We start from the raw sequence: 12,017 nt of genomic DNA, 5'->3' as shown, positions 1-12,017 counted from the left end.
ACTCTTATGCCATTTTGATTTAATTCTCACCTGTATTGATAGTTTATTACATCAACTTCTCGCATTTATTTTCGAGTTAATCTCTTTCAGCAAATTATAAAAAAACTTGTGCACATCTGATGCTGAGGTAATCCTCGTGGTGTATGCTGCTTTGAATGAGTATGAATTTTCCCATGCTCTGCGTCCACCCAACTTTGGCTATTGCGCATCGAGACTTGTTCATCTTCTATCCTTCAATTGTTTTTATGGTATGATTGATGTAATATTCCCGACCTTACACAACCATGTTTCTTCCAATCATTGTTGACAATCTTATGGTCGCATGCTAGTTCCGAGCACCGAAGAGCATAGTGAAAATTTCTTTGGGAGCGACCAATATATTGGAGTATTTCGTCTTGGATATTATCGTAGATGACTATTTTCCTGTTTGATTAATGTGTAAAATAAATATGATGTCCCCTTACTCTCTTAACCTTTATCAAGACCCCCTCTTTTTACATACATGAAGGTGTTCCATCAACAATGTTGACTTCCCTTCATCAGTTGAACCCCTTTGTTTCATTAATTAGTTTGCACCTTATTGTGGTTGGATTTGTATTTTGATGTTGATTTGATATATAGCATTGAGTTGTACATCATGTTTGGTGTTTAATATATTATATCTATTATTTGTTGGTATAGATAATAATTTATTAGAGGTTTTAATTATATTATAATAAATGATAGTATTTGAAATATTATATTATAGCCATTTGTTACTAATATTATATTATTTTAATAGATGATATTAATAGATTATAACATAGTTCAAAATCTCATTCTCTGCTGCAAGGCAAAAAAGGTTTTCTCAGCAAATATCAGTCAGAAATCGGTAACTTCTCGGGAAAATGTCGGGAGTTTTAAAAATGCCTTAAATTTAATTAAAAAGGCATTTAAAAAAATAAAATTCAATAAGTAGATGCATCTAATGAGTTAGTAAACAAACCAAACAAGCTGATTTAGATACATGTAAATGCAAGAAGTAACAATATAGCATCCTTATGTGGAATGCCGATGTAGGCAGAGACTTTGAACTTTCAAGCAAACTACAAATATCAAATTGTCTTTGTAAAGAGATAAGCAAATACAAATGTCAAGTACAATATGAAACTAGTCTACATCTTCCTCTTCCCTCTCTCAGTAGTTGTAGTAAAAACTATGGGAGAGGGAGGGGGTTTAGTGACTCTAGCCCTAGCAGTCATCTGTGGTAGTGCTGGTGCTTGTGCTAGCAATGACTCCTCATCCTTTGAATCCTCATTGTCATTGTACTCACTGTTAGTGTCCTCACTCTCACTAACCTCACGAATGTCATCTGGTCCCTATGCAAAACCCTCCTCCTCCATAGCTTGCCTCCAAATCATATATGCTGTCCTTTGTGAATAATGGAGGCTGCTCTTGTGCTGTCCTATCACCAAAAGGATCTATGTCATCCAGATCAAGTGGCTCAATTTTTGGTGACTCTACCTTTCTTACGCATAGCTCAAGGTTATATTGCACAAAGACAAGATCATTTAGTCGTTTCTGTGCCAACTTGTTCCTCTTCTTTGTGTGAATGAATCTGAATAAGCTCCAAGTATGCTCACAACTAGATGAGCTACATGGCTGACATAAGATGCAAACAACAAGTTTTTGTAGATTTGGGATATTTCCACCCCAATTTCCTCACCAGGCATCTGCAAGATAAATACTTAATGATTTAGAAAGAAAGGCGAGGACAAGTTTTTGTAGCTTTAATATTTATCTACTTATCATGCATGTGAAAGGCTCGATATTACAAATATTGTACTTGGGGTTTGAGTGTCTACGTATCTTTGCCATGACTGAGGAGAATAGCTTTCCCATTGCATTTTGACATACTTCCATCTCGGCCACAATGAGGTCTCTCACCACAATATTAGGGACCATCTTCTGCATGCACTCACTGAAGCCCTTCATGACCTCTCCATGGAGATCCCTGTATGATAGAGAGAAGCGGTAACAAGGGTTGAGGAAATACCCCACTGCATGAATGGGTTGGAGCTGATTGCTCCAACTCCTATCAATAATATCCCATATGGGTTGAAATTTTAGGCTGCCCCCCTATATTTATTTCTTACAACCTCTTTGGCCCTATCCATGGCCTCATAAAGGGACCCCATTGGGGTTTGTTTCCCATCTACCAAGCGAAAAACTCTAACCAAGAGTTTTACCACTTACAATCGAAACGTAGAAAACGATTATTAATCAGAGAGTAGGGTTATAAATTAATAACGAAAGACTTGATTAATAAGTACAAAAGAATTAAATAGGCAAGAGCCCACCACAACAGTAAATTGTGAGCCTCTTATTTGGGAGGTCTTGGGTTCGAGTCTACTCAAGCTTAATAAATAATAATAACAATTAATCACAACACAATAATAATTAATCTTGGCTTCGGCCTCTTACCAATAGAAAAATAAAGTACAAAAATATTAAATATTCAACTTTTGAAGCTTCCAATTACCTCCACAATTTTTGTAGCTAGATAAAAAAAGTGGCTATCAAAGACAGTGCGTGCAACGCTTTGTCCATTGGGCTTCTTTGAAGGATTCACAAACATCTTCCTCAAAGGATTCATATGAAGAACACATTGCAACGTTCAAAAAGCTGTTGCAAATCTTGTGACCATAGGTCTAGTCAAATCCTTCTCATGGGTGAAGTCTCTCATCAGCGAAGGACCCAAGGGTGATTGTAGATATATTTTGTTAACTTCCTTGCATCCTCTACAACCGGTTTCACCCAATCCAATTTTCCTAGATCCTCCAAAAGAAGGTCAATTACATGCGCTGCACAAGGAGACCAAAAGAGTGTGCTGTGCTTTTCTTGTAAGATCCTACCCATTGCCACATATGCTGCTGCATTGTCGGTTATGATTTGCACCACATTTTCAGCCGCAACCTCCATCACAACATTCTCTAGCATTAGAGCCAAAGTCTCAACTGTCTTTACCTTGTCTGAGGCATCAAAGGATTTAAGAAAAGACTATTTGATCCTTGCAAAAAACCAAAGAGTTGATGATGGTATCATTTCTTACATCCTCCCATCCATGTGAAAGTATGGCGCAACCATAATGTTTCCATTGTAATTTTTGCTCCTCAACCAACTCTTTTGTCCTAGAAACAACACCTTTCAGCAATCTACAAGCACAACATAACAAAATGACATTAAGTACACAACTTTGATTAAAAAAAATTACATTCAACAAAAACAAGTAAGTTGTAAAACTGTAAAAGTATTAAATTTTGAAACAAGTAAACTAACCTCCCACTCAAGTTTGTAGGAGTAGGTGGCTTGTAGCCCTTTTCCACTACCGTACAACCAATCACAAAATTAAGATAATATGGACTTACTGTAACATTGAAGGAGAGGTTAAAAAACCAAAAATCGGCACATTGAATGTCAACTTGCCGATGCACATCACTGTTCCATTTTGTAACCTCAAGTGATGGTTGTGCTCCAGGTGTGTTCCTATGCACAAAATAACCATCAATACAAGATTTCTGTGGTCCACTACAACCAATAGATGTGGAAGCTAAGCCTGATTGCCTGACATTGGTAGGTGCGTGGATCCGTAGGCCACAAAGAGAGCCCCCACTATCCCCTCAAGTGCTGCTTCTTCATTAAGGGTGACTAGGATACTTGGTCACAACCCACATCATTTCATTATGAATCATGATCATAGTTTTAGCACAGTTAAACTAATAATGGTGATTAGAAAATATTAAATGCTTCTTATAAAGGAAACATACCTTGCGATTCGGAAATAGATACCCTCATGGCCAATTTTTCCCTTTCCCTTTTCAACTTCTTCTCTTCTTGGGCATCAAGCAAAGAAATCATCTCTCTTTTTATTTCCTCTATAGTGTTATCACATCATCACAAAGCCTTGTGTCACGCTTTTGTATACCTACAAGGTGGTACTTCAAACGAGATATGCCTCCACGAATTTGTTTTTCACATTTTATGCATTACACTATTATACTCTATTCCTTCAAAGCCATATTTCCATGCAATGTCTCTAGCCCCTTTAGGGTGCATGCCTATGAATCCAAATGGACATACATCTATGGGGCCACTGCTAGATGCTTCAACTGACCCAGTTGTAGAGGAATCCATATTTGCCATTTAATGTAAAATCAACCTACACTTACAAAATAAGCCACAAATTTAGAAATTTAATAAACATATTTGGGAACAAACTATATTTGAATAAAAATTCAAAAAAGTTTAACGTTTAAACACAAGCTGAAACTTGAAAGAATAAAACCAAAAATGTATTAGGTTATGAAATTATTGAGAAAACTATGATTTTTTTTTGAAAAATTAAGAAATCACGGTGTTAGATCTTAGTTAGTACACACTAAAATGTATTAGAGAACATTGCAAATGGTATTCTAGAGTAAAAGTTAGATCCAAGTTATGCAAGTAAGGCAAGACAAAACAGTTTTTAACTCAAAAGAACAGAAATTTAAGAAACTTACTTGTGAATCTGAATTTTCTTGGAAAGAGCTTCGAATCCGCTCCTAATCCACTTGCAATGGCTCTAGATTGCTGCCAAACACTTCTTCTCCTCCTAAACACTTCTCCTCCACCCAAGACGCTCAACACTAGAAAAGAAATATGTTTTTCCATTTTGCTAGGTGTCCCAGTTGAATTGGTAAAGCCCGTGAGAACTTGAAGTCTTCTTGCCAAGAAGTCACCAAGAAGTGGTGATTTTCTCACTGAGAAATTTTGAACTTCTTGTCCTAGAATTCTCACATGAAAAGCATAAGTTTTTGTGCCAGCCTCAAAATCTCATGAGAAAATGAGACATCAGTGCTATTTCTGCACTATTTTGAATTACAGTCATTATAATATATGATTTATAAATTTAATATTTAATTTTATTATTTAAATTGTAATCATTATTATATTTTATTTAATCCTATTTTAGAATGGGGATTCCGAATCATGTTTTATGTACTTGTTTCCACATGGCAAAGCAAAGCTTGGTTTAAGGAATCCTAATATGCAAACATCATCAATTGCTACTATTGCCTTAAGAAGTAGCTTAGATTCTCTAAACCCTTATCTTTTTGTCTTTATTTGAATTTCAAGCTAGTTTAGTGCAAATTCCAGCTGCTTTGAAGGGAAAACAATCTACCAAGTCTAGGAACATTTATGTAAGTCCCCTCACGATTACCATCAAGATCACATCACATCACATCATTGAGTTGTAGGCAACAAAAAGTTCCTAGTATGCATTGTAAAACATGGGGTTGCTTCATTTGATCACACATTTGTTACATTGTTTAGCATTTTAAGTTTCCTTGTTGAAGAGGCTATAGGATACTTGGCATTTTTTTCTGCAGGTTAGAGTGCTCACAAAAGTCACATCAACAATAGCTAGTTTCCAATTGCTTCACTTGGCCAATTACCTCAACTTACCAAAACATGATCAGGCAATAACTCTTATTACACTAATGCACTAGTTAGCATGGCATTGTGGCTCCCTTTTATTAAATGTAAAGTGCAGGGGCAACCCTAGGAACCAATGAAGGACTCATAATAATCTATTCAACACTTTGCTATAAGTATTTATGCTTCAAATATTTCTTGAGAGCAAGGACTTGGTATGCATTACTTAATTGTAACCAGTAGTTCATGATTCATGGCAAACCTGAGCAGGGACTTGTTAGTAACAGTTTAAAGAGTCATTCACGATTCATGACAAATAACATACAAGATAGTACCATTTTAAAACTCATTGCAAAACCCTTCCATTTGTAAATTTGTGTGGATGTTTAATAAAAGTCTAATATCAGTGATATCATTATGATACCAAAATTTCATCTGTTTTTTAGGTGAGTCCACAGGCCTTGTTTATTCATGGGATTCAAACTTTTATAAATAGTGAATTTTGTTGTTTATTGGTACTTGGTTTGGCATTGAGGATAAATAATATTTTCCAATTTTTGTTGCCTATCGATTGTCAGTAGTGTATATGCAATTTATTTTGAGTTGTTTAGAAAGGGCATGGTTGACAGGAACATAATCTTGATAATGAGTATCGAATCTTTGATTTTTGATGAGTGCATTGTTTTTTTATCTACCTCCTAGTTAAGGGTAGCCATTTTTGAAATTAATATTGGGGATTTTTTCACTTTTAATTTTTTATTGGACATTTTCTATATAATTATCTGAAGGTGGGAGTTATTTCTGCAGCTTGAAACCCTTGAGAGGGATGACTTGGCATCACGTTTGATTCTAAAGACAACTTCTGCTTCTATTGGTCGAATGCTTGTACCAGACTCAGAAATCACAATAATGGATGTATGTTATTCTTCTTGATAGGCTAGTCTTGTTACATTTTGTAAATTTCCATTTTGAGCCTTTTCTTTGTAATGTATCCCGTGTTTTGCAATGCTTGGCAACTTTATCTTGCCAATTTATGTTTCTTGGTTCCCTGCATTTTATTCATATGTCTTGTTGTTAAGTCTGATTTCACATCAAGTAATCAATGTTAAAAGTAAATGATGTGTTGTATCAATTTTATTGAATGAATAGAAGCAATACAGATTACTAACTGCTTGATACAGAGTCTCTGGGCGACCTTCCAAAACCCCCACTTTATCTATACACTAGATTGGGATATTCAATATTGCAATCACAAACTTTTTTTAATGAGGGTATATGGAAGGATTATATTAAGTAAAATTAAAGTACAAGAACCATAGAGATTTTCAGATGGCTGTTGTCACCACAGTACACAACAAGACAATACACATGGGGTCTTGTTGACGTGAGTATTGTTTCACTACAATATGCATAATCAAATACTTAATGTTTCAAGGAGAAACACTAAACACTCAATCCTCTCTTGATATAAGGTCATCTATCATGCTAAGCTTGTAAAGTAAGATCATGAAATGACTTCAAGGTTCCTTCTTAATCATGGACTTTCACTCAGTTTTATGATGTGATATGCTTGTTATCACAAAGGGACTTATGCTATTCATTCAATAGACATCAACTATTGCACTTCTAAAGGTTTGGCTCTAAAATGTGCAATGAAAATGTGATTTTGATCTTCAAACATTTGCTTCAAATTAAACTTAACTTCTACTAATAATACTTCTAACTATGAATGTAAACAATTGTGGATGACCTGGACTCTACTAGATGTAATCTCACTAGCGGCTCGACCCACCTAGTGCAAGCTTCTAAGGAATACACAAATGATTTTCACATCAATATCCTCTTTCCAATCCCATCATTTGCATGCAAACCACAGATTGAATATCAATCAAAGGTAAGTGTTTTCATCGGCTTAACACACAAGACACCTTTACCATTGACAAGAGGCTAGTGGCCCTGATTTGTTTGAGTAAAAAAAGTAAACATCCACAATAACTTCCATTCAACTAAATTACTTCAACATGAAAAGAAATCTACTCCAAGTGAAAGATTGAGGAAACCATGCAATACTACAAAGCAATATTAAATAATTCACCATTACTTTGAAAAGTATTAAAGCAAAAACATCATCAAGTCTCTCGCTTAGCTAGCCTATTCTACTCTAGCTTTCTAATCTTACCCCCTAATCTAATGAATGACAAATGAGAAGGCCTTGGCCTTTCATAGTAGTTCAATCACAATGAAGGGCCAAGATCTATTCAAGATCAAGGGCCGAGATTTATTCCCACAAACCCCAATTAGGGTTGCCAAATTTGCAACCAATTATATGAAGGCACCAATTTATGGCCCAATAAGGAAATTACAATGATTTTTAATAGTCAATGAGAAAATGGGACACTTGGTACGTTGTGATTGAGTGTGCTTGAAACTGAAATTTTCTAATTGGAGGAGGCAAACAATTGCCACCTCATCATCCATATCTTGTGCTTGGAGTCTTGGACTGTAGAGTATCCCCAACATTTGTGATTTTCTCCATCCTTTTAAATTTCCTCATGGAATCGGCTTGAACCACTTGCATCTTCGTGAACCCGTGAACTTGATCTTGCTTGATTCTCCTTGAATATGTCCTCATGCAGCTAGATCCTCTATACTTTCCCGAATTTCCTCTTGATTTCGACTTGAGTTTGCAGGTTGATAGCTTGACCATGAATCCTTCCTTTTCACTTGTGTCCTTGGCATTGAGCCATCTTCTTGTAGTTTCCACTTTAAGTCTTGAGGCCTTGACCATCAACTTGCCCTCTAGCTTCAACTTGCCTTCTAGCTTCCTCTTTCTTGAATTCACCTTGCATATCAAAGGAGAAGAGCATTAAGCTTGTGAAAAATCTGAAAAGTAAAATCACATAATAAACATGATTTATCCCATTTTGTATTAAAATTTATTTCTCTCGCAACTCTACCCATTCAATTGGCCTTGAAGTAATTCAGATTTCCCTTTTAGATCATCCAAAGTTGGGCATCTTAGTAGTGATAATGCTCAGATTTTGAGATTTAATTGCAAAAATAAAATCACCACCTTTGGAGTTGGGGTCACCTCGACGCTATCAACCTCAAATTTTTACTTTTAGCAGGAAAAATATTTCTCGTTGAAAATTTTCAGCACTTGGTAGTAGATAGGAAGGGATGAGGGAAATTTCATAAGATCCAAAATTTCCACCACAAGGGAGATTTCAAAAGATGCGAGATTTCCACTAAGGGGGAGATTTCAGAAGATGCGAAATTTCCACCAAGGGGAAGATTTTGGAAGATCCAAATTTCCACAAAAGGGGAGATTTTGGAAGATGCGAAATTTTTGCCAAGGGTGAGATTTTAAAAGATGCGAAATTCCCACCAAGGGGGAGATTTCAAAAGACGCAAAATTTCCACCAAAGGGGAGGTTTTAGAAGATTTGAAATTTCCACCAAGACTTGGCGTTCTTAAGGTTTCTTCATTCTAACGCTCCTTGGCGGTTCCTTGTTCTACTCTTTGTCATGATGTTACCTTCATACCATAAACCAATTTTCTAAAGCCTTAGGATGGCAAAACTTGGGAGACTCAATGTGGAGGAAATTTCAGCAGATTCCGAACTTGCGAGATTTCCACCGAAGCGAAAAATCCTTTAGAAAATTATCAATTTCTTCCCCTCATTGTTCTAAAATTGCAATTCTCGAATTGGCACCGAATAAAGGCTTGAGTCATGAGATTTTTGGGAGAAATAAGGAGGGAGGAGGTTTCAAAGATCCAAAATTTTCACCTAGGGGGAGATTTCGCAAGATTCGAAATTTCCACAAGGGGAGATTTTGGAAGATGCAAAATTTCCACCTAAGGGGAGATTTCGGAAGGTGCAAAATTTCCACCAAGGGGCAGATTTCGGAAGATGCAAAATTTCAACCAAGGGGGAGATCTCGGAGGAAAGAATACAAAGGGAGTTGACCGACTATTCTATTCCATATATTTCATCAGTGATCTTATGTGGCAGTAGGAAGATGAAAGGATATCTTCTTGTATGTGCATGTTATGTTTGGGAACGTTGGGTAACCTCTCTCAATCAAACTCACGGTCTCATGTCTATCGTATGTGATTGATGCATATTCGGTTTTGATACAAGTCAATACTTGTAGAGTTGGTGAAATATACAAGATTATATTTGTAGAGTCCGTGCATCACTCATATATTATTTTGTAGAGATTGTGCAATATATATGATTTTGGAGAGGTGGTGCGGTATATATGATTTTGCAGAGGTCGTATGCTTTGTAGAGTTTTGTGCAGCAACATTTGTGATTCGTATGTGTTATTTACAAAGGGTTTGTGCCTCTGTTGAGTTCCTGAAGATTTATTCTATCTTGTATTGCTCATTCTTTAATCAGTAGCATCTGTATCGTTTTATCATGTGATCTCAGATGGCAAAATCTTGTGTGTGCCAAGTTGTCCCTCTTATCTGTAGAAAGTCTTTGAGTTCAATCTGTGAACATGAAGCTTTGTTTAAAAGTCTGAGACTGTAATTTCCTTTAAAAATAATAAAGGTATCATTTTTGTGGGGCTGGGTTGTTTCCGTTGGGGAGGAGGGTTTTTACCCAGATAAAAGATCTTTGTCAGTTAATAGTTTTGTTTTTGTTTCAAAAACTGGTTCAAAATTTAAGATGGTATCAGAGCCAAGTTGTTGAAGTTCTGCTTTTGAACCAGGTTCTCTTACTTTATCTTCTTGATCTTCTTGGAATATACAGATGGTGAATGGACTTAAAGTTGAGCATAGATTGGAAGGATCCTCAAACATTGCCTCTTGAAACCAAGAATTCTCGTTGCTCTCGAAGAAAATGATTTATCGGAGTATGTTAACTCCGTTGTTTCAGAACCATCTGATGAGGCTTCTAAAGCTCAGTGGACAAAAAACAAAGTGATAGCCAGAAAGGTAATGATTGATTCCATTAAGGATCATCTAATTCCAGTTATCTCCAAATTGGAATCAATTAAAGAAATGTTTGACACCTTGAAGGAGTTATATGAGATCAATAACACCAACAAAGCTGTTGTCTTGAGAAGTCAATTGCTGCGTGTTAAGATGTCTAGAGGCCAATCTATGGTCTCTTATTTAATGAAAATTATCAAACTTAAAGACCAGTTTGCTGCCATAGGTGAATCTTTTAATGATTAAGATCTGATTATGATTGCTATGAATGGACTTCCTTGTTCATGGGAGTCATTTATTCAAGGCATCAGTGGTAGAGGTGAACTTCCTAAGTTTGATCGCTTATGGGGAGATTGTATTCAAGAAGAATGCAGGTTGGAAGCAAGAGGCATTAGTCAAAAATCCTCCTTTGAAGATGATCATGTTCTTGCTGCACATACTGTCAAAGGAAAAGGAAAGAAATCTCTCTCAGATTCAGTGCTTTAGATGTGATAAGTTTGGTCATTACGCAAGAGATTGTCATGTGAAACCAAAACCTTTTCATGGAGCTGCAGTTGCAGATGTAGGGAACTGTTCTCTGGAAAAGGAATCATGCAATAATTCTAAAGGTTTTTATTTAATTTCTGCTCTTTCCAACAATCTATCTACTAATAGTTATACATGGTTGATTGATAGTATAGCCTCTCATCACTTCACTGGATTTAAAGAACACTTGTCAAATTTGAAAGAAAAAGACACTCATCTACTTGTCATTATTGATGACGATGCTAGCTATTCTATTAATGGCACTGGTTCTACTTCTTTTAAATTGGGCTCCGGTATTCCTCTCAATCTGAGTGATGTACTTTATGTTCCAGGTATAAAGAGGAATCTGATTTCTATTTCAGCTTTAGAGGATAAGGGATATGGTGTGACTTTTTCTGATGGCAAAGTATTGGCTTGGAAAAAGAATTCAGATTTTAAATCAGCTAGGCAAATTGGGATTTGTCATGATAGTCTTTACTAAGTTTCTGCCCGTCTACTTCAAGCTCTTACTCTAAATTCCTCCAATTCTTGTGAATTATGGCACACGAGATTTCGTCACTTAAATTTCAGAACTCTATTTTCTATGGAGATTGCTATTATTGGTCTTCCCAAACTTAACTGGTATCATGAAGAAGTCTGCAAGGGATGTGCTCTAGGTAAGAATATCAAGAGTAACTTTCATAATAGTGAATCTAGATCTTAAGAAATTTTAGAAATCATTCATTCCGATCTATGTGGTCCTTTTTCTGTTGCTTCACTTAGTGGTTTCTGGTATTATATTTTGTTCATTGATGATTACCCTCATAAGTGTTGTATCTACTTCCTTAAATCTAAAGAATCAGATGAAGTGTTGTCTTAGTTCAAAGAGTTTAAGGCTTTGGTTGAGAATTTGTCTAATAAAAGAATAGTTGGAAAAATCTCACTCGGCAACAACTTGCCAAGCCCCAAAAAATTTATTTGGGAAAAAATCGGGCAATTTTTCAAAAAAACTCGGAAACCTAAAAAACAACTTAAATATAATTTAAAATACTTTTTTTTTTTGCAAAATTCAATGAGAAGATACATGTAATGAGTTAATTAAAGAGAACACAAAA

General features: G+C 35.8%; 1 protein-coding gene across 4 annotated transcripts in view; it reads left to right on the top strand.

Moving 5' to 3' along the window:
* The window catches only part of LOC149541624 (uncharacterized), a 156,961-nt gene that overhangs the window by 93,761 nt on the left and 51,183 nt on the right, over nucleotides 1-12,017 (top strand). For all 4 annotated transcript variants that reach the window (XM_089796806.1, XM_089796807.1, XM_089796805.1 and 1 more), the window contains one exon: nucleotides 6,262-6,369. In XM_089796806.1, coding sequence (XP_089652932.1) covers nucleotides 6,262-6,369 — 108 coding nt within the window. The remainder of the gene's footprint in view (nucleotides 1-6,261; nucleotides 6,370-12,017) is intronic.

This window comes from Cupressus sempervirens, chromosome 8 (genome assembly GCF_028749045.1).
Source record: "Cupressus sempervirens isolate cs-2001-9-10 chromosome 8, ASM2874904v1, whole genome shotgun sequence".
NCBI classification, from domain to species: Eukaryota; Viridiplantae; Streptophyta; class Pinopsida; order Cupressales; family Cupressaceae; genus Cupressus; species Cupressus sempervirens.
The sequence above is the reverse complement of the archived record's forward strand: the minus strand, read 5'-3'. Positions and strand labels throughout refer to the sequence as shown.